The sequence below is a fragment of the Alligator sinensis genome, unplaced genomic scaffold (assembly GCF_000455745.1).
Source record: "Alligator sinensis unplaced genomic scaffold, ASM45574v1 scaffold1599_1, whole genome shotgun sequence".
Taxonomy (NCBI): Eukaryota; Metazoa; Chordata; order Crocodylia; family Alligatoridae; genus Alligator; species Alligator sinensis.
In genome coordinates, this window is record NW_005842809.1 from 533,946 (window position 1) to 557,791 (window position 23,846).

Sequence of the window (23,846 nt, forward strand, 5' to 3'; positions counted from 1 at the left end):
GCTGATTGGCTAGGAGGCAAAACATGTAGCATATTTAAAACTCCAGCTTTTTGCCTTCCCAGCAATCGGCAGCATACAACAGGACCGCTGGGGCACTTCTCTGCCAATCATCAGTGGGGGGAGCAGCAAAACCACCAAGATTAAAGGAGCTGCTGCAGAGATTTTGGTAGGTCCCCATTCATAATCAATTCCTGTGCACCTGTATTTGCATCCATTTTAGGTCATGAAAAAAATAAAAATTTGGCAACTAAATATAGTTCCTAGCTGACATTTGTGACCAAAATATCACTTTGGCAAAATGGAATCCTAGCCATGCTTTATCTGAGGATGTCCTTGGAACACATTAACTACAAGACCCAGGATTAGAGGTAATAATTCATAGAAGAGCTAATAAGCATTTCATGAACCAGTCCTGAAACTGATTCTACCGCAGATGTAAACATGGAATGCATCTTCAGAATAAGAGAAGGAATGTGAGGCTATAGTTGTAATCTATCTGCTGATGTATTCTGACCAGAATTTGTAGAGCACAAAAAAAAAAAAAAAAAAAAAAAAAAAAAAAAAAATCAGTATCTTGACTGGTAGGGTTATGCAAAACGGCCGTGTTTCAATGCAGTGCCTTTGGGCCCGCACTCTTTAACATCTTCATCAGCGACTTGGACGAGGGGGTGGAAAGCACACTGTCCAAGTTTGCTGATGACACTAAGATGTGGAGCGAGGTGGACACACTTGAAGGGAGAGAGAGGCTGCAACTAGATTTAGACAGACTACAAAAGTGGGCAGATGAGAATAGGATGGGGTTCAACTTAGAAAAATGCAGGGTGGTGCACCTTGGGAGAAGGAATCCACAGCATACAGACAGGTTGGGGAGTTCTCTTCTTGAAAGCACAGAGGTGGAAAGGGATCTCAGAGTCACTGACTCCAAGATGAACATGAGCCACCAATGCCAGACCGCAGCCAGCAAGGCCAGCCATACCTTGTCATGCATCCAAAGGTGCATCTCAAGCCGGTTCAGAGAGGTGATACTCCCCCTCTGTGCGACCTTGGTCAGGCTGCAGTTGGAGTACTGCGTCCACACTTAAAAACGGATGTGGCCAGCCTTGGTTGGAGAGGGTTCAGAGGAGGGCCACCCCCTTGGGGAGAGGGCAGCAGGACAGGCCTTACGAGGAGACTGAGGGACCTGAACCTGTTCAGCCTCAGCAAGAGGAGGTTGAGGGGGGGCCCTGGTGGCTGCCTACAAACTCATCAGGGGAGATCAACAGCAAATAGGCAGAGCCCTTTTCTCCCCAGCACCACCTGGGGTGACAAGGAACAATGGTAATAAGCTGATGGATAATAGGTTTAGGTTAGAGATCAGAAGGCAATATTTTACAGTTAGGGTGGACAAAATCTGGAACCAATTTCCCAGGGAAGTGGTCCTCACCCCTACCTTGGGCAAATTCAAGAGGAGGTTGGATGATCTCCTGTCTGGGGTCTTGTGAACCCAGCATTCATTCCTGCCTGTGGCAGGAGGTCATGCTAGGTGATCTGCTCATGTCCCTCCTGGCCCTAGCTACTATGCAACTATGATTCGGTTTAAAATTTAGGCGTTTTGGAGGACAGTGATTCATTTCGGTGTTTCGGATCAATGTCCTGTTTTGGCTGAATCTGTTTTGAATGGCCTGCAAGGGAAGCTTCACACAGCCCTACCGAGCTAGGCAGGGCCCCAGCAAGGAGAGCTGGGGAAGACTGTGGTGCTGCCGCTGGCCCCAGCCTGCAGCAGCAGCCTGCTGAAACCCCGCGTGCAGACCAGGGGCCCACACCCCCCTGGAAGAGCTGGGGAAATGATCAGAAAGCTGGGGAATCGAACCAGGAGCTAGATGTCAAGATCAGAGCAGTCCTCCCCCTCCCTTCCCCCCTGCTTAGTTTTTGTTTCCCTGCAAGCCTGGCTCTGAAACGCTGAAATTCTTCCAACCATTTCCGAAATGTTTCATAGCCTTCAGATTTGTTTTGGAGCTGTTTTGGAGCCTTCTGTTTTGATTTGGATTTAGTGTTTTGAGCGCTGAAAGGAAGCAGCTGCCGAAATTTCGCACAGCCCTATTGACTGGTTCAGTTTTAGAATTTATCCTTATAAATAGGCAAAGCAGCAATAAACAACACAAATTATCAATATATGTAGGGCACTGTTATCTCCCCCACCATATTAATCAATTAACTGATTTGTTTAATGGCTTACTGTATTGAATCAACAGAAACCAACAATCTGCACTAGAATCTGTTCACTTACCTTGTAATTGAAAAATCTGGTAACATGGGCAAAGAGTTCAAAGCTGAAGTCCATGTCAATAGATTCCCCACAAGAATCTGCTGCCATGCATCTTGCTGCATACCATCCCATCTGCCTAGCTTGGGTCCAAAGCCTCATCTGAAAATAGAAGGTTGTATGTGATGTGAACGTAACAGTACATACCAAATGTACTCACTATACCAAGAAACGTGTAATGATGTAGCCTTCAGCCACAAAGCTTATGACACTGTTGCCTTTATTGCTTAGCTCAGGGATGTTGAATTCATTTAGCCCTGCAGGATCCAGACCACGAGGCTTCTCATGGGCTGGATGACCCATTGCCACCAGCAGGGGAAGAAGCAGTATTAATTCCCTGCTGACACTAACAACACAGCAACTCTTTCAGCCACAGGGGTTAAGACCACCACCAAATTGTGGCCCCACTGGGAATCTCATCTTAGAAATTTGGTGCTGGGGTAGGCAGTGTTAACACTGGGATGCGATGCTGACACCATTGACACAATAGCTCCTACAGCTGCAGGGGTTAGTGGCACTATTAATTGGCTTATCTAAACCACATGTGCACATAGTAGATCTACTTAGATACCATGCCTTAGATTTTGTATCGGATGGCTGACTAAAGCACACATGTAGAATGCAATTTACCTGCTGCCACACACGACTAGGTTCCCATGATGCAGTGCAGATGTCCCCCGCTGCATATATATCTGGTAGTGAAGTGTGCATATGCTCATCCACTTTAAGACCTCCATCTTCACCTAAAGCAAACTAACCAGTTGCACAGATCAACAATGAAAGGGAAAAAGCAAAAATTCACTAAACGACTGTTTTAGGCCATTCAAATTTCTCCTAGTTAAATGGTCAGAGCAATTACCCAGTATTTATCTCAAAGTTATTTTTTGCGGCAAGCTACTGTTACATTTCAACCACTCCATACAATGCATGTGTAGTTTTAAAGCTACATGAATAACGTTTCATGCAGGAGAACTTCCTGGCAGCCGTTTGACAAGAGAGAGTGGTCAGAAGCCTTGAACGTGTGACACACAACCTGCTTCCTAATATAACTAATTGTTATGATTTCTTGAAATTACAAAATGGATTGGACAATTAAAAGTCTTGTTCAAACAGAAGCTTCATTCAATTCAATAGGAAAATACTGGTTTCCTAAGGAATCCCATACTGAAGCAATTATTCTAATTATTCATGCCCTGCTTAAAACATCCTTAACTGTTATAATACAGCTGCTTTTCCACACTCTGGTGCAAAAGCGATGTTTTATTTCAAAATAAAAATTTTACCATTCAAACATAAAATAATGCTCAAAACCAACAAAAATAAGTCAGCCTAAAAAGAAACCATACTGTTTCCTAGATATCTGCTCATTCTTTTTCCACATAATACTCTAAATCCACCTTCATTCTAGAATACGCTAATGCTATTTTGTAGTAACACACTTTGCTGAATTCATCTGCAGTACCTTACACTGATTGACTATAATGGCCAAAATTAGTTTTTTCTGTAATTTCTCATCTGTATTAATTGAATTTGATACATCATCAGCAGGTTACCCTTCTCTCTAGCTTGGCCAGAACCCAGATACAGTACTCCCCATCTTTTCACTTAAATGTGTGTGCCACAGTCCCTCCAATCTTAAAACTACTGTACTTGGGTTCTATGCTCATTTCAGAATCTTCTTTAAATTTTCCTCCATGTTCTTAAACCCCACCCCTATAGATTTCTTCACATACTTTGTCTCTGTTTCCCCAACCTCTTCCTTTGCTTTGATTAGCAGTAGACATCTATTTTTGCTACTGCAATCTTCCTCCATGTTATATTATAAGGTTGTATATTTAAGCTATATTTCATCCAGAATGAGCTAATTCCAGACTAAAGCACTGGTAAGCCAGACAACCAGCAGAGGTGTAGCATGCTCTGTCTGAAGTGCCCGATAAGCCAGTGGGTGAATTCAGCATTAAAAACTTTCAAAGCAATTGTCAATGGAAGTGTTCTATGTGGAACTATAATACATGCTATTCATATTTACATACAAAGTCTTAGAATCAAGAGTTAAAATATAGATCAGTGTTATATTTTGCAAGAAACTTGTGCGTATTTTTCTTTTGAAATGAGCTAACAGGTGAAAAGATCCAGGAAGTAAAGTAGATATGATCATTTAGTACTTTGCAATCGTAAACCTATAAAAAATTTAGATCAGCTCCAGAGTGCACTAACTTGTTGGTAGGACAGTTCTCATTGAATTCAAACTGCAGCATAAAGTATTTTTTTAGCACCAAATGCAGGTCTGCATTTTTAAGTTATTGATTTCAAATGGGGTTCTAACAAAAGGAATCTAACTGATTCCCTTCCAGCTCTAAACTTCTGTGAATCTGTGATTTCACAATATAATCAGCATGTAACAGTTGCTCCTACTAATTCAGAGAGTTTTGATTCAGGACTATTTGGGTTATCTCGTTTTCCTCCTGTCTAACATATGCCTTAAGACTTCCCTGAATTCATCTCTCAGGGACCAGTATTTTACTGCAAAAACAAAAAGCTCTCCCCAAATACTCCTAACAGGGATATGTATAGGGTGCACTGTAATCTCACTGTCTGAATGTAACCTTGAAACTTAGACCTCCCAAGTTTTAATTTTCCATTTTCTCATTTTGTGTGTGACCCCAGTTAACTCACTAATGCTCTCCGCTCCATTCTGTAAGCGAAGACTGGAGAAATCACCTGCTGCTTCCCTAGTAAGGAACATTAGAGGTGTGTCTACATGTCACTCTACAGTGATGTAGGGACATGCTACGTTGCCTTATGGCACACTATGGCGATGTAGTGATCATGTGGGTCTACATGTGATTGGCAGCTATGTTACCTTGCCAGCGTGCTCCCCTGGTATAGCGTGCCGCTACAGCAACGTAGCAGCAAAATCTAACCGTGCACCATGCAGACAGCACAGTATGGGCAGTTACTGTGCTGTACTTTAGTACTTTCAAAAGGAAGCACTAAAGCACAGCACTGTAGCAACGTTGCCATACGGCAATGTAAATTACATATTGTGCTAAAAATCAGAAATCTACAGTAATAAATCTAAACTTGTTAAATAAACCAAATGTATGTACATCTCTCCCTCAAAACAGTAGCAGGTGACTGGACATAAGGGACTTATGTCAATATGAAAGGGTTTGTGTCCTTGAGTGCATAAAAATGCATGTTTTTCACTGCAATGGGTACTGTAGAAATACCAAATTTAAAGTATATAGCTCATTTTAAAATAATTTAACATGGAAAATCCTTACCTTTCAACATTTTATCTATGAGGTATCATGTTAAATAGCTATCAAGATATATTTTCTTTAGCAGTGTATTTTAAAATAAAAATATGATTTAAAAAGCAATAGTTGAATCATCCTTACATCATTACCATCTAGAAATGGTTTAACGTTTGGCACAACTCCTGTTGCACTGACAATGAAATCACAGCCATATATCTTCCCATTAGTTAATTCCACATAGACAGGCCACAGTGCTGAAAAAAAGGGAAAATTCTGACCTGAGAATGTAACCAATAAGAGTTATTTTAAATAGGACATGAAATACACAAGAAGCAAAAGTTATCTTTCAAATTACTAGGTTATTCCTGGCAAAAATTACCTCTGTCTGGTTCTGCATTCTGCTTTCCTTTAGGAAAAGACAGAGAGGCCTGCTTCAATGGTATAAATTCTTGCTGGAGGTATATTCTCTTTACTTCACACAACGTCTCAATGTGAACTTTGTGAGAAAACTAAATAAAAATAATTGACATTCACATTAAATATAAACACTGGTGATAACAGTATGAATGTGGCATATTAACTGGGTGTCACTCCTGTTTGTTTGTGTCCTCTGATGTAGATTATATTTTAAAAACCTACCTACTGTTCCAGCAACTAGCTTAGTCTATGACAAACATTTTAACTAAACCAGTCTTCATTTGCTGGTAATGCACTCAAGTGATGCTTAATTGTCTGGAGAGGAACGCCAACAAGTATGTTTAATTCAGTTATATACCATGCTTCAGAATTGTTAGTAAATTTCCACCATTTTTATTAAACAAACTGTAACAACAGTTAGATTTGTGTTTCTTTGTAATTATATTTATTAATTTCAGATTTGTGTTTCAAGTGTTAACAGAGAGAAGGAACACAATATTAAGCCCTTTCCACTGGCCCAGATTTAACCTCTTCTTATTCTAAGCTCAATTTAGGATTTCTACATTTGGCATCAGCAACAAAAGTCATAGAATAATGCCATTGTTTCTTTGAATTACTTTGTGGTTCAGTCTGTTCAACTGAGTAATTTGCTATCTGTTCTACAAAGACACATTTTAATAGACTGTATCTTTATCAGCAACTGCCTCTAATCTGTCCAGTATTTGAAACCTCCTTTGATTACTTTTGAAAGATTAGTATTACTGCAAAACCCTGTGTATGAAAGGCAGGTTATGTTTCAGTCATAATGCTTGTAATGTTTGAATCGACACTGAGCACGTCACATTTGTGCTTTGGTTTCATCAAAAAATCTTAGTTGCAAGATTATAAATTTGTCAATGGCATATTCAATTCAATGAAAAATCTGAAGAAACTAATTTTGGTACTTGTGTGATGTGCATAAATCCTTTAATTCTTGCTATTTAATGATATCCTAATGATGTTTACAGTTTAGTTTTTTTTTAAATAAGTTTTCGCTACTTCAGTTTGTTCAGTTGCTTATCTTTATTTCCTTCAACTTTAATGGTGTAAACCAGGGGTGTTAAACTCATCTGGCCCTACAGTAGTGGTGCCAGACTGGCTGGAGCAGGCATGGTGCATGTCCCAGAGTGCCTGGGGCAGGTGCTATGTGGTGTGTGTCCTGGGCCCTAACCCTGGGGCCAATCTGGGTGAATTTGGACCCAGGGGCAACACTGGGGACCAGATAATGAGGCTCCATGGGCCATATATTTGACATCCCTGGTATAAACCTATGGCAAGGACAAAATCACCTCATGTACATTCTGGTTCTATTTCTCAAAACACTGACTTGAAGCATTTTACTATCAGTGCATTCCCATGTACTTACAGTAGCACATAAAAAAGATTGTTGAGATGATAAGCCTACCTCTTTAGTCCCTTTAAGATGTAAGCCCTCATGCCAATCAGGGCCTAAGGCACTGCCAAGTCTGTCAGCTGCTGTGTCGCTTCTTCCTTCCTTCTCACTTCCTGATGTGAAGATGAAGAAAATTCAGGCTCACACTGCAGGGAAGTTAGTTACTGTTGTAAGACCCTGTAACCCCAAAGAATACTGAATCTGACTAGAGGGCTAGAAGGGTGGAAAACAGTATTTAATAGGGTAAAACATACGATTATTTCTGATGCATCATATGCAAGTTTATGCGCTTGACAGCACTTTTCATATATCATCTGCATGTAATGTGAAAGCCTATCTGGATTAAAAAGGAACTGCTATATGAAAGCACAAGACAGCAATTCAGCAGCTTAAAAGTCACCCAGCAAAACCTTACTCATATGAATCAGTAAGGCTAGTCAAGTTAAAAAATAAATAAAAGTTGTGGGGTTTGGACCTAACACAGAACAATTATTATTGTCTAAATTGAGACTGCCAGGGAATTTAGGCAGCTATCAAAATATAAAGTGAAGAGAAAATAATGGGAAGGACACAGCTGTTAACACTTCTAATCTTTATAGATCCATACTGCACACGTACTCATGTTTGTAATTTTTTAACTTAATGATAAAATCATTAAGCACTGATTTTCTTTAGGAGGGTGCACTACTTAAAACAGTTAAACTTTCCTGATTATTTTCAAATTTGGCTCATTTAGGGTTTACCCTGTATGTTGGAAGTTGACGTAAAGTTTGTTGCCCACTGAGGTGCAAAAGGACTAAAGTAAGAACTACAATTTACTACTTGTACTGTACCTCCAGTTGTATATTTGGTTCTTTTACATGCAGTTGCAGTCTCTGGCTTCTCAGCAGATAGCTTTGGAATCAGAAATTCAGCTGCACCCGCATCAAAGAAAGTATTTCCAATTGCTTTGTCTTTGATGGCCCAAATTACTTCACACCCTTCAATTTCATACCTGGAAAGCACATTTAAACAATGGATAAAATGCCATGTTGCCATCTTCATTTATGAATAAGGAAGGGAGGAAGGAAGCTTTCTTTGCAAAAGCTGGAAACTACATGAACTACACCAGGGATAGGCATTTTACTTCCATTTATGCTACTCAGAATGGCAAACATCTTTGACACCCCCAAAATACACATACACACAAATTCACGCACACTAGGTCTGCAGCCCAGTTGTTCAAGTCTGCACACACATCTCTCCATAAACGTAAGTGATTTACTTACACTAATTCAAGGGCGATGCCACCATTTCCTACAACTACTATTCTTTTTGCTTTGGCCAGATGTTTCTGAAATTCCTACATTAAAAAAAATAAAAATTAAAATACCTTTGTCTTGACAAATGTATGAAATCTCTATAATTAAATTTGCAATTAGTGAACTTCAGATTAGAAGAAGTAAATCATAGTGTAAGGCAGGCGTGGGCAAAATGGTAGATCTAGCCAGCAGCTGGATTTCATTCCCCAGCAGCCCCTGCCCACATTGCATGGGCTGGTCTCCATGGAGACCCCAGCTGCAGCCGCACTGTGATAGCGCAAGGCTGAGGTTGCCATGGAGACCAGCCCCAACTGCACGGGCAAGGCACACACCAGAGTAGGTCAGGGGCCTGCTCTAGGGAACTGCTTCAGAGCCACTGGGATCTTGTAGCAGGAGCAGGGCAGAGCTGCAATTTGCATCCTGCACACTCTGGGCAGGGGTGCAGGCTGCAGATCACAGCTCTGTCCTTGACCCAGACGAAGCTGCCTGCACCACATGATCCCAGTGGCTCCGGAGCAGCCACCTACCCTACCCTGCCAGTGTGACTGGAGCTGGTCTCCATGGCACCCCCAGCTTTGCAGTGCAGCTGTGGCTGGGGTCACTATGGAGACTGACCCCAGCCATGCAGGCAGGGATTGCTGGGAAATGGAGTCCACTGCCAGTTGGATCTGGCCCATGGGCTGGACTTTGCCTGCCCCTGGTGTACTGGTAGCCATAGCATAGTGGACAAGAAAGCAGGAAAATTTTGTGCTGTTGCTGCCTATCTTGTGCATTTTCAATTTGGCCCCTTTCACCAGAATAAAATAAAGCACCATTTTGCTTATTCTAAGGATTCTCACATTAAGAATGTATTTACACTTCTATTTAAAAGCACTGGTTTTAAGAATAGCATGTCAGAGCTACTACTCTGCTTCCAAAGCCTAACCCTAACATTAAACCTATCCTTATCTATCCAAGCCTTATCTAGCTAGCTAGCTAACTAGAAATGTCCAGGGCCATAACTAACAAGGACTGTACTTTGTGCAAAACCCTGCCAAAGAGCATGCATTTTGGGGAGTGGAAGGGGGGTGCCACTGAATGCTGGGGAGGAGGGGGGGGGAGGGCAAGAGTCTTACCTACCCTAAGGGCTCACAAGTCCCTGGCTGCTGCAGCTGTGGCATGATCTGCCCATCTCAGCTGTTGAAGCTGCTGCAGATGCCATGACATAGACTCCTGGGGGCAGAGGCCACCATTCTCGTGCCCCTACTAAGTCACCACCCCGGGCTAGTGCCCCACTAGCCCACCCCATGTTACACTAATAGAAAAGTAATTGTCATATTAGATGTTGAATATATCCTGTTTCTCCATGTCATGCTGTCTGACCTCAGTCCTTTTCCTGCCTGGGGCAGCGGGTCAGACACGATGATCCTTCAGGGTCCCTTCCGACTCTACAATCTATGAATCTATGCCAAAGCCATATTTGTATTATGAACACAATTAACCACGTGTTCAGACTTAGGATGCAAAATATTAAAATGTTTATTAAAACTCAAAGTTAGCTCACCTGAGCACTGTCAGTATCCCGGATTCCTAGTATATATGGGTTTCCTTCAAAGATTAACTTAGATTTTGCTCCAGCACATAGGCAGAGTTTTTCATATCCATATTCCTTGCCATCTTCTGTAAACATTTTCTGTTAAAAGATTTAAGATAAAACCCGCCCCCACAAAAACAGGTAAGTTAAGAAACCCAAACTATACTTAAGTTCAGAGTACATTACAGGTACCCAAAGCTGAACCTGGCTATTAAAAGGAAGACAAAAATAAATTAAGCAAATCCTTACTTTTTCACTGATTAAAAAGTTACCTTTTTATACTACACTCCCCATATCACCTAAACTAGTGATTCTCAACCAACATGCCACTAGACCCTTTAAAGAGTGCTGGTGTGTGAGAAAGGAGATAAAAAGGTAAGATCCCTGCCTGGCTGATCCTCTACCCGCATTGCCCAGTCCCTCTACAAGCAAGTAAACACTGTAATATAAAATGTAGCTTTTGAAATAGGGTTCTACTCAAATCCCAAAAATTATGGAGGTCCAAAAATTATGGAGTCCACTGAAAAGTTCCTCGAGTCCAAAAAGGTTGAGAATCACTGACCTAAACATATAATTATGTACATATAAATTCAATAAAGGATGCAAGATAAAATATAAAGCTCACCTCTGGATGGCACCCTATACACTGTAAGTGTGAAAGGAAGAGTAAGGTTTGTATATGAGAACAAACTACAGAAGGTTGCTTTATGCCCAAAAGCTTGTCAAATTTTCCCCCCAACTATACAGCTGCTTCAATAAAAGATATCACAAAAGACCCTCACCTCCTGTGCATTTCCTGGGCCACCAAGGATATGCCAATACTCTAACCCAATTAAACTATTTTTCCGCTAACTTGGTAATTCTACTTGCTTTGTTTGTTAAGTGATAGTCTATCTATTTATGTATTTTGTAGAATGGAAGTCTGTGATTAATGTACATAGGTAATAATATTTTATTTATAAAGAACTCTGTTAAGCCAGCCTTGGGTCTGGAGAGTTTGTTTGTGAATCATTTCACAACTATGTTCTATCTTTAGAAGTCCTAAAAGATATAAGTCCCCATATTATGAATGCAACCCCATATAATTTCACATATGACAAGCTAAAGGGCTGAGCCAAAATTTATTTAAATCATTACAAAGACTCTGCTTCACTTCAATCCTTCAGCTCAGATGCTGAAAGAACACAGATCAGAGAAACTGTCCATGCTACATTTTTTGCTCTATACCCCTCAAGCCAGATGGGTTGTATGGGGCCAGGCCATGGGCTGAATTAATGTCCTGAGCCCAGCCCAACCCAGGTATCACGTGCAGAGCGTTCTGGCCCGGCAGATCCAGCACACAGACATGCAGCATGTATGTCAGCTCCAAAGCCCACAGGCAATTCCATGAGCCAGATGATAGGGCTCTGTGGGCCAGATCTATATTTTTGACACCGCAGGTCTAGACTAAAGAAAAAAGAAGCCACATCATGCTGCAACAAGTAAAATGCAGCATTTTCTCCTCTCCCTCCTAGGTGTGCCTACATTATGGTAGTTCTGTATAGGAGAATGTTTATAGAAGTCTTTGGGATGAAAGGTGATGTAATAAGGGCCTCCTAGGCACATCCCTAAAACCAAAACAACATGCAAATAATGTTTTGTACTCAAGAGCATATTATTGTACCAAAAATGCATAATATGTGCACAACAGTGGAATTCTTTATCCTTACCACAACAATCCTAATTAAAGTTTTACTGGATGCATAATTTAGTGGATATATAAACAAAGAAAATCCAAAATTGGACCTGAACAAAATCATCCAACTCTCCTTAATAAGAGACAAAGAGGATTAAACAGAGGATGCACACCATATTTTTGTTAATGAAAAAGAAATGGAAATGTGTTTCAAAAAGATTTTTTATGATAAAGTGATATGGTTATTACTATTTTTAAATCTCTTTGACCAAAATCTAAGAGGTCACAGAAATCTCACATTAATGATTTTAAAACTCTTCTGGAGTCTAAATTCTACAAGTATCTGGTTTCACAATCAACTCCTAGAATTTTATTGTAATTTTCATTGCAAAAATCACCTCTTCTCTCTTACACCTCCTATGAGGGCAAAACTATTCATTTTCAGAATGTACATGAAATCAGAAAGAAAAGGTTTCATTTACATGTTCCTTGCTTTTTAGCTGTGTAATTCCAGACTGTATAACTTTAATGTTGGGATACCGTTTTTCTAACACAGAGCTCGGTTGTTCTTCAACATCAAATTCCTCGAGTCTTTTGGAGACCTGTAACAAAACAACAAGCAAATTATGTATGCTTTAAAAATCTTTCTTTGGTAAAGTTTATCATCAAACCTATTAATTGCTGAACGGATGCGTGGGGAGCTAGGACTAGAAGAGGAGAAACTAAGACTAGAAGCTCATAAGGGAAATGGAGGTAGGGGCAAGACTTGAAGCAAATTAGCTGGCAGAGGCAGGAGACAGAAAAATCTGCTCAGAGGAGGAGCTGAAAAAGGGGGAAATGGGCTGGCTGCCAAGGAGCTAGAGACTAGGAACTAGTTGGTGTAGACAGGAAATATAAACAGAGAAATGGGAAACAGATCTGACAAGGAACTGTACTGGGGGAAGAAGCACTGAAACTGACTGGGCAAAGTTACTTGGTCAAGAACCAGAGAATTAAGATGAGCCTAGATGTAAAGCCAGGACATGAACTGGGAATAGCTGGGGCAGGAAACTGGGATGAGATGCTTGAGGAGTGGAAAATAGGGGTGTGGAGGAAGGAAGAATAGGATTAGCTAAGTAAGTAGTGGTGTAGAAGAGACAGGACTGAAACAGGGTGGAAAAGTCTACTCCTACCAGAGGACACTCTCTCCAAAGCCTGGAATGAAATTCAAAGTTCCAGAGTTTTACCATTCTTCCACCACCAACTAATACCTATGAAATCCCCTGACAAAGTGCATGTCTCATTCTCCTCTACTGCTGGTCTATATAAAGGATGAAAACCTACTACTGCCATCAGTTACTCCATTAATTGAAGTGGTGGAGGTCTGTACAGTTAATGTAAAGGTTCCTATCTTGTTGATGACTGGCTGGTAGGCATCAATGTGGTTAACATATTGGAATTTCCATTTTTTCAGTTTGCTTTAAAATAAAATAGGAAACTATATACAGAGAGTTTACAACAAAACGTTAAAAGTTGCCAAGTTAAAAGGTAGGAAAAGCAAGAATGTCTTTGCAGAAGCTGGAAAGTGCGTAGTGAAAGATTCACAGAATTATAGGAAAAGAGATGCTTTCCTGTTTAACACAGTTGAATTTGCTTTGGTGAACCTTATCTCTGCCTTAGACTTCCTTTGTGATACTTGATAAGTCACTTGAAAGAAAGTGTTCATTAATAGTGTGTTCCTCATTTTCTGGCTGCCTGATATGAGACCTCAGGGTCCAATCTGCAGGAGTGCCACTCACAGCTACAACCTAACAATTGTGCTTTGAACATACCAAGTGCTATATCATTAATCAGACTGCATTGCCCACTTTCTGAACTTAATCTCCCTGCGCCTCACTTTATGGGAAGGTTAAATTTTGTGAAACACTCTTCAGCATGTGGCCTCGTGCCTTATTTATGCAAGCTAGTCATACCCTACTCTAAAGACAGAATTATTCATTTTCTTCTCAGCTTTTCTATGGTCCTCATCACTATTGTGTCAATGAAGATAAAATACTGAATAAGTACTTATAACTAGGGACCTACTCAAATCACAATTTTGCAGATTTTGCAGAAACCACAAAATCAGGCATTGCCCACAAAATCTGTGAAAAAAAACCCTTAAAATAAAATGTGGGCTTCCCCAGTGGGTGCCAGGAGTCCTCCTGGTTGTTGCTGCAGCCCAGCCCAGCTGGCTGCTGGGAGAGGAGCTGCCACTGCCATGGGAAGCAGCCAAGATAGTGGCTGTCCCCTGCCCCTGATTGGTTGAGAGGGTTGCCTGTTGCGCAGCCCTGCCCCTTGCCACCAATCAGTGGTGAGGAGCAGGACTACATGATGGACAGCCCTCTCACACAATCAGTGATGAGGGGCAGGGACACTGGGACCCCTGGGCAAATCAGAGGTATGAGGGGGAGGGCATCATGATAAGCCTGTGAAAATGGGGGCTGACCCCAGGATCAGCCCATGAAATTGGCTGCCTGCCATCGATTTTGGTAGGTCCCTACTTATTACATGAGACTTTCCATATAACCACTGTAATGGGACTATGGATTAGCAAAAAGAACGTTTTCTTAAAGTGATTTAGTTCATAGACTAAAAAGCCTCAACTACAGCATTTCAATTAGCAAACTTGTGAAAATGGTTAACATTAGGGCTTACATTAACATATATTATATGTAACAATCCAATTTAACTTTTTAAAATTCAGTAAAATAACTATTTAAGGCATTATTTCCTACCAACACTTAAAACTGTAGTCCCACTGAAGCTAACACATACCCATCTGCATTTTTTTTTCATGGCCAAGTTATCTCTTCTGACAGAATGCTGCAGTAACTTTTCTTGATACCTACACACAAAAAAAATTAAGTCTCTCTTACCTGTTTGAAATTTGTTACTGCTTTTATGACTGGGGAGGCTGTTATTAAGAGAATATCTTCTAATGGGAATTCCACAGACAGCTGGTAAAGAAGCAGAGCTCATGATGAGTGAATAGAATTGTCAGTAGAATTTGACAATAACAATAGTTTTAACTCCCAAACCCAATAAGCTGTATTGGCACATTTAATATATTAATCCCTGCAGAAGCTCAGCAAAATGACTGAATATTGCTGCCAGTTTATAGAAGACTAAATTTTCCCAGAGTGAGCTAGGAGTCAATGGAAGTGAACCTAATTCCCAAATCCAGGACTATAATTTATTTATACAGATATTTCTGTATCCTGGCACAAATACCTAAGCCACAGACCATCCTTCACAATAACATAACAGTCAAATAGAAAGATGAAACATCCCTCCATTCATTATCAAAAGAATCCCTACTGCTTCATGTCCAACTACCATATGGCAGCAGCAGCGGCTAAAACATTAAATTAGCACTAAAGATATAGTCCCCATATTAGTCCATTTTGGATAGGGGAAAGAATGAATCAGTGGTGTACCTAAATTTCAATGATATATAAATTACAGCCTATGACTGAGTACAGATTACAGTGGACAGTCTAATAATCTGTTTAAAAAATAGCTATCCAGAACTTTAGAGTACTAGGTTTCCTGGGAAATACCTCTCTCTTCTTTTGTACTCCAGTAGCCAAATAATACAATTACAGATTTGCATATAACATAAGCATCATGGAATACCACCTTTACGTAAGTGAACAGGAGACGCGCACATAATTTATATATTACACACATGGAAACATATATAATATACATATATAATATACATACATGCACACACATTTTTAAACAGGACTTTTAAGATGGGAGTAAATAAACCTGTGTGCGTTAATCTGAAATTGTCAAATTCTAATTTGATGACAAAAGTGTGCTGTGATGAGAATATTGTTAATATCAGAGACAAACAGACTTGTTTGCGCAACAAAGTTCCTTCTGATGGTAATGAGGAGACCAAGCGTTCACATTTTTTGTCTTCTAAATACAATATATACATTCTCATTCAGTAATAAGGTTACTTAATCAGATAAAGCCAAGAACCTCAGCCTAGAAAAAGGTATCAAATCCATCCAGCCCTTCAGGACAGATGAGGGTCTTTGGGCTGGTATGCAGGCCAGATTGGGCTGTGTTGGATCCAGCATGCAGAGCCAGTTTAATGGGACGCTGTGTGCAGTGTGCTCCCTGTGCCAGTCCCACTCCAGGCTTTGTGCTGCAGGTGGCACACAGGTTGGACCCAGCATTGTGGGCTCTGCCCATGGCACATGAGGCCAGCACAGGGAGTGCACTGCATGCAGTGCTCCACTAGACTTGCCTGCACACTGGCTGCGGGGCTGACCTGGATCAGTCCAGCAGGGTGTCGCATGCAGCATATGCCCTGGGCTGGCTCCAGGTGCCACGTGCAGGGCAAGCCTCAGAATAGGGCTGGTGCATACTACATGTGGTGTGTGAGCTGGACCCAGCTTGTCAGGTGGTACACATGGCACAGGAGCTAGCACGAGGCATACACTGCATGCGGCACTCAGTCCTGCTGGATGAGCCTTGTGCGCTGGCTCTGGCACGGCTCAGTCTGGACTGGCCCCAGAGCCGGCACTTAAGAGTTGGTCTGGCATGGGCGCCACATGCAGTGTTGGGTTGCATGCAGTGCCTGTGGCACTGGGCTCAACCTGCATGCCAGACCGGCTCTGCACACCAGTTGGTCTGAGACCTGCAGACCAGTGCGCATGGCTACATGGGCCAGATCCAGCTCATAGGCCATATGTTTGACATCCCTAGCCTAGAAGATAGCTATAGATATGCTCATGATCACAATCCAGCCATCTTTAAGAATGAGCAGAGAACTTATCCAAAGTCCCTAGCAACCAAGTCTTTGACATCCCAAGACCCACTCTTAGTCTTTGCACTGTTCTGCCACTCAGAATGACTAAACCATTTTAGTCATCCTACTTCTAAGCTACTATGAGCCATATTCATTCTTCAGAGCCAGGGACAGAATCCATTATGCTGAAGCTGACTAGTCAACAATTGCATAAGCCACTGAAAAAGCGTATGTCAAATACATCTCTAGTCTAGAAAGGGGCATTTATACCTGTAATTTGAATAGGTAAGACCTAAGTCAGGAATCTGAAGCTGAGTGGGTTCAAATTCTGCTGCTGATTAAGCCAGGGGAACAGTGTGGTCGAAAGTGATTTGTAAAGTAAAGCAGGATAACATTTTTAAACAGGTTACATACTTAAAAATTATTGTAATCCATAGGCGACTGGTAGGGGGGGCATGTCCCCCCCCGAGATTGGCTACCACCACCGTTTCTGCAGGCAGTCACCACTCACCACCCTGCTACTGATGTTGCCGCCCACAAACTGTGCCCCCCCACAGTCTCAGGAGGCACTAGTCACCCATGTTATAATCTGTATGCTATAATATGAAACTCAAGAACATTATCTCCCATTTTACACCGAACATTTATGCTTCATATCGACAGAGAAGAATCAGAGCAACAAGCTGATCTGTTGGTGCAAGGTAGACATCTACCCCCTACTCTAGTTGCTTCAGCTGCATCCAATTTCCAAACTCTATGAGAGGCTGTGGAATGTTTGGGGAAGTAAATGAATATACAGTACACACCCAACTTCATCAAATTTACATTCCAGTGTGAAATCTTAACAATGCTCACATGCTTTTGTCAGTTACAACGCATAAGTCTCCTTCATTTGATGATGATGATGCTAAATGTTCCTTGTAATTTTTATTGCATAATTATTTCTAATGATTCTGACATTTCAAACATACAGAAAAGATTTAACACCTATTAAAATGAGGAAAAACTGTGCTTATACTCATTTAAAGTTGGAAATACACAGTCATTAAGCCTGTTTGAACCAGTTATTTGTTCAGGTGCTGTGATTTCTGCCAGTATCATGAAAGAGACTGTAATGATATAAAACAGAATTGTCCAATATCTAAGTGCCTGAGGGCTGCATGACCCCCGGGGGCTGAATGTTACATGGGCCACACCAGGCAAGGCACAGGCCACATGCCATACAGCCCCTTCCTGTATCCTCAGCTCTGCACTGTGCGCCTGCATGGGCATCCCCTCCACTGCTGCACTGTGTATCCCCAACAACCCGTGCACCATGTGGGTTTGATCCCCCATGCAGCCTCAGGCTCACCCTCAAGTACCCATGCAGCACACTGCACTGCCCTACCCCCTCAGGCAAAGAGAAGAAAGGGAAGATGGAGGACAGAGGAGGAACCTGGAGCCTCTGGGTGCTGTGGAAGGAGTCCAGGAGCCACAACTTAACATCTTGCAGGCTGAATGTGGTCTGTGGGCTGCCAGTTGGACAGCCCTGATATAAAAAAAAAAAAAAGATGGTATGCTTGGTACAACACCACAAGTCTTTATACAGGGGTGTAGGCTGTAGCTGCGTTGGTCTAAGGCAGGGGTGGGCAAAATGTGGCCTGGGGCCAGATGCAGCCCGCCAGGCCATTCTATCTGGCCTGTGGGGCCCCTATAAAATTTAGAAAATTAACATTTATCTGCCCTGGGCTGCCTGTCATGCGGTCCTCGATGGCTTGTCAAAACTCAGTAAGCGGCCCTTTGCCCCAAATAACTGCCCGCCCCTGGTCTAAGGACATAGGCAGACAAGGTTCTTTGGGTGAATCTGATCTTTTATTAGACCAACTTAAACAGTTGGAAAAAAGACTTTCTCAGCTTGATGAAGGGTTTTTAAATCCGAAAGCTTGCTAAAAATGTTTTTCCCAACTATTTCAGTTGGTCTAATAAAAGATATCAGATTCACCTAAAGAACCTTGTCTACAAATCTTTATATGAATTTTTAAAAGTAAGATAAATGCTAATTTTAGTAATTCAACTTGGAGTCTGCCTAAAAGCTCATGATGCTCTCAGATGGAGGGAATTACATATACAATGATAAAATAGTACAACCCTGCATCCACTACAGAGCAGCCACCTCTGAAACAGAACCATGATGTTGCAGCGTTGTACAAGGTCACACCTCAATAAATGAAGGATACTTTCTGTTAAGCTGTATCTCCTTTTTAGTGGGCATGTCTACCTGTGCTATTAGTGTGTAGCAGTAACCTCCAGTGCACGTTGTGCCAGAGTTTATTGCTCCCGGGGCACTGTGTTTGTGTGCGTGCCTGGGACTGCAGCACGTTGAGCCAGGTTGGAGCAACACTGGCTGGCAGAGGGCCTGGCTGGTGGGGGGGTCAGCCTGCCAGCCCGGAACTGCTCTGACCTAGCTCAACATGCTGCAGAAGAGCTGGCTTGGGGCATGGGGGTGCTCCAGTGCAGGGCTAGCCGGCAGGCAGCCCCCCACACTGAAGCACCCTTGTGCCCCAGCAAGCCACATCAGCCTCTACACATGCGGTGCTTGCAGAGTAAAAAACTGCAGCAGGATGGTCCTTGTATTTACAAGTACCACTCTGCATGCAGTTAATGAGTTTCTTATGGCCTAATAGTACTGTACGTGTAGACACACAACATTTACTGTGGAGCTACTCCACAGTAAGCATCTCAGGCAGAAGAGCCTAGTGCTGAGCAAGTTCAAGTCTGTTTTACCTGGAAGGCTATTCAAAAAAGCACTGGATCTCAAAACAAACACATCTGAGAACTAACAAATCAGCCATTGCTACAGGTGGTAAACCAGGGTTTTTTCAGACTTGAGGCAGTCTTTGTAAAACGCTAGCTTGTTTTTAACTCTGTTTTTGCCTACAGAAAAATAACAGAGCAGCTTTTCTGCTAAGAAGGCAGGAAGACTGCTACTAGGGACTACTCTTGGAAACCTCTGGGTTTTCTCTCCTGAATCATGTGCATAAAGGGAACTGTGCTAGCAGAGCGCAGCACCCCTGAAAGGATCTCGCACCCCCGGCTGAGAACCAGTGCCATAACTGCACGTGCCATCTGTCATAACTGCCGTGAACATGCAGCGGGAGGGAGCCTATTCTAGGCTTTGGGGGCTCAGACAGTAAAGAAGTTTTTCCTTATGTCCAGTCTAAAACTATTGTGGAAGAGTTTGTGACAGTTGGTCCTTGTCATCCCTTGGGGCACTCTGGTGAACAGATGTTCCCCCAGATCCTAATGCACACCCCTGATGTACTTATAGGCTGCCACCATAGTTTCATAGTTTTAGGGTCGGAAGGGACCTAATAGATCTTCTAGCCCGACCCCCCGCCAGGGCGGGAGAACAACCAAAAAACAAAAACAAAAAAAACCCCCTAAAAACAAAAACGGGACTCATTTGAGTCCAGCCAGGTAAGTATCCAGCCTCTTCTTAAAGATCCCCAGGGTAGGGGCCAGCACCACCTCCCTTGGAAGTTGGTTCCAGCTCCTAGCCGCCCTAACTGTGAAGTAGTTTTTTCGGATGTCCAATCTGTACCTCCTCTCCATCAACTTGTGCCCATTACTCCTTGTTATGCCAGCGGGGGCTAGGGGAAACAGCGTCTCCCCCAAACCCTTCTGGTTCCCCCTAGTGAGTTTATAGACGGTCACCAGGTCCCCCCTCAGCCTTCTCTTGTGGAGGCTGAATAGGTTCAGGTCCAGCAGTCTCTCACTGTACGGTCTGCCCTGTTGTCCCCGGATCATGCGGGTGGCCCTCCTCTGGACCCTCTCCATGTTGTCCACATCCCTCCTGAAATGGGGCGCACAGAACTGGACACAATACTCCAGCTGCGGCCTGACCAGCGTCGCATAGAGGGGGAGGATCACCTCCCTGGCTCTACTCGAGATGCACCTGTGGATGCACGACAAGGTCCGGTTAGCCCTGCCAACCATGACCTCGCATTGTCGGCCCATGTTCATCTTGGAGTCAATAATGACACCAAGATCCCTTTCCGCCTCCGTGCTCTCAAGTAGGGAGTTCCCCATCGTATAAGTGTGCTGCTGGTTCCTACTACCCAAGTGCAGCACCCTGCACCTGTCCGTATTGAAACACATCCTGTTCCTGTTTGCCCACCCCTGTAACCTATCCAGATCCTTCTGCAATCTCTCTCTCCCTGCTAGCGTGCTCACCTCCCCCCAAATTTTGGTGTCATCAGCGAATTTAAACAGGTTGCTTTCCACCCCAACATCAAGATCGCTGATGAAGAAATTGAACAGCGCAGGCCCCAGGACCGAGCCCTGGGGGACTCCACTACCCACCTCCCCCCAAGTCGAGTATGATCCATCCACCACCACCCTCTGAGTGCGACCCTTCAGCCAATCTGCAATCCATCTGACTGTGTAGGCATCTATGCCACAGTCGCCTAGTTTATTAATTAGGATGGGGTGAGAGACGGTGTCAAAGGCCTTGCTGAAGTCCAGAAAGACTACATCCACCGCGACACCTGCGTCCATGGCCTTTGTGACCTGATCATAAAAGGCAATCAGGTTGGTCTGACATGATCTCCCCCTAATAAATCCATGCTGATTGCCCCTGAGCATCATTTCTGATGCCGGCCCATCACAAATGTGCTCCTTGATGATCTTCTCAAAGAGTTTCCCCAGGATTGAGGTAAGACTGACGGGCCTATAGTTGCCCGGGTCCTCCCTTTTCCCTTTCTTGAAGATGGGGACCACATTAGCTACCTTCCAATCGTCTGGCACCTGGCCCAAGCACCACGATCGCTCGTAGAGCCGTGCCAGGGGCCCTGCAATAACCCCAGCTAGCTCCCTCAGCACCCGGGGGTGGAGAGCATCCGGACCCGCTGACTTGAACGCGTCCAGCCCCTCCAGAAGCTCTCTAACCCGGTCCTCCCCAACCTGAGGTCTGAAGGCGATCCCCTCGCGTCCGGCTTCTATCACAGCAGGGAAGTCCCGGTCCCTGCACAAGAAAACGGAGGTGAAGAATTGGTTAAAGAGGTCCGCTTTATCCTCTGACGCAACCACCAGATTGCCCCGCATATCCTGCAGGGGCCCCACATTACCCGGCGCCTTCTTCATCCTCCCAATATATTTGAAAAAGGACTTTTTGTTATCCTTAATCCTGGACGCTAATCCGAGCTCTATATCCGCCTTGGCCTTCCTAACAGCCCGCCTGCAGGCCCGAGCAGAGGAGGTATACTCCTCTTTGGAGATTACACCCCCCTTCCACCGGGCGTACGCCACCCTTTTGGCAAGCAGGCATTCCCGGACACCCTTGGTGAGCCAGGGGGGCTTTTGGACACTCCTGCCCGCCTTGCTTCTTGTCGGGATGGACACCCCTTGGGCCCCGAGTATCGTTTCCTTAAGGAACGACCACTCCTCTTGGACGCTGAGTTCCTCTGCCCTCAAGGACCCCAGTTCCTCTCCCACTAATCTCCTCATCTCACTGAAGTTGGCCCTCCTGAAGTCTAGGGCCACCACCTTGCTGCGGGCCCTTGACACTCTACGCTGGATGGTGAATTCCAGCACGCGATGATCACTATTGCCCAGGTGGTCAAGAACCTGGAGGCCTCTTACCAGGTCGTCGCCTGCGGCCAGGACCAGGTCCAGCAGGGCATCTCCTCTGGTGGGACTGTGCACCTCCTGAATCAAGTGGAGGTCCTGCAACTCGGCCAAGAACCTCCTGGAGCGGTCCGTCCCGGCTGACTGCTCCTCCCAGCAGATGTCCGGGTAATTAAAATCACCCATGACAACTACATCCCTTGCTTTTAGTGTCTCCGCAAGCTGGAGCCTGCACTGTTCCAGGCTGAAGAGCCCCATGGCTCTCAGCCTCTCTTCATAAGGCCTCTTCTCCTGCCCTCTGATCGTGCGCATGGCTCTCCTCTGGACTCTCTCAAGCTTCTCCACGTCCTTCCTGAATTGCGGAGCCCAGAACTGGATGCAGCACTCCAGCTACGGCCTCACCAAGGCTGAGTACAGCGGGAAGATGACATCCTGAGATTTACTTGAGAAGCATCTATGGCTGCAAGCCAGAGTTTGGTTTACTTTACCAGCTGCGACATCGCACTGGTGGCTCATGTTCATCTTGTGGTCAATCACGACCTCCAAGTCCCTTGCAGCCTTGGTGCTAGCAAGCGTAGGACTGCCGAGCCTATAAGCACGATGCGGTTTTTTCCCCCTCCCAAGGTGGAATACCTTACATTTATTGGTATTGAACATCATCAGGTTTGTATCCACCCACTTTTTCAGGCTATCCAAGTCAGCCTGCATCACCAGCCTATCCTCCGGTGTGGACACTGCCCCAAAGTTGGGTGTCGTCAGCAAACTTGGCCAGTCCACTTCTGATACCTGTATCCACGTCATTGATATCTTTTATTTGACCAACTAACTTGATGGAAAAATTGTTCTTTGCAAGCTTTCGGGCACAAGCACCCTTTGTCAGGCATTTATACACGTACCTTCGTCTGCTCTGATGTGCCAGAAATCCAGTGGGTTGGAGCAGACTCGATTAATCCGAGTCTGCAGAGTACATGAGCCGATGTGCCCAATGCTGTGCCGCATGCAACTGTATAAATGGTGAAATGCGTGTCAGCACACAGCAAATGGCAGTGGTGTGCTTTTGAACAAATATCACCTTTGATGCGTTTTAGTTCAAAAGTGCATTGTTGCCATTTTCTGCACACTGACACACATTTCGCCATTTATACAAATGCATCCGATGCAGCGCTGGGTGCTTTTAAAACCGCCTGGCACTGCATTGTCACATGCACGTGTACAAATGCCCTCTGTGCCTGAAGAAGGGTGTTCGTGCCCTAATGCTTGTAAAGAACATTTTTTCCGACTATGTAGTTGGTTTAATAAAAAAAATACCACATCCGCCCAAAGAACCTGACCTGCCCTTTAACCTGGCACGGCGGCCCCTCTGCCAGGGGGAGCGCGCAGCCGGCCAGGCTTATCCCTGGGACGACTGGCAATGAACCTGAATGAGCCGCCCCACGGAGCTGGGGGGCTGCGCCAGCACAAGCCGCCAGGCACCGGAGCGGTGCGGAGCC

At 43.9% G+C, this 23,846-nt stretch overlaps 1 protein-coding gene across 2 annotated transcripts in view; it reads right to left on the bottom strand.

The window, feature by feature from the left end:
* The window catches only part of PYROXD1 (pyridine nucleotide-disulphide oxidoreductase domain 1), a 26,389-nt gene extending 2,561 nt beyond the window's left edge, over nt 1–23,828 (bottom strand). Inside the window, exons 1-11 of one of the 2 annotated variants that reach the window (XM_025191322.1) lie at nt 23,253–23,828; nt 14,861–14,941; nt 12,446–12,565; nt 10,259–10,387; nt 8,683–8,756; nt 8,248–8,408; nt 7,427–7,527; nt 5,945–6,074; nt 5,707–5,843; nt 2,933–3,055; nt 2,267–2,404 (exon numbers count right to left, since the gene is read on the bottom strand). In XM_025191322.1, coding sequence (XP_025047107.1) covers nt 2,267–2,404; nt 2,933–3,055; nt 5,707–5,843; nt 5,945–6,074; nt 7,427–7,527; nt 8,248–8,408; nt 8,683–8,756; nt 10,259–10,387; nt 12,446–12,565; nt 14,861–14,941; nt 23,253–23,495 — 1,437 coding nt within the window. In that variant the 5' untranslated portion in view covers nt 23,496–23,828. The remainder of the gene's footprint in view (nt 1–2,266; nt 2,405–2,932; nt 3,056–5,706; nt 5,844–5,944; nt 6,075–7,426; nt 7,528–8,247; nt 8,409–8,682; nt 8,757–10,258; nt 10,388–12,445; nt 12,566–14,860; nt 14,942–23,252) is intronic. The other variant, XM_025191323.1, reaches the window with a different exon arrangement.
* Between the last annotated feature and the right edge of the window lie 18 nt (nt 23,829–23,846).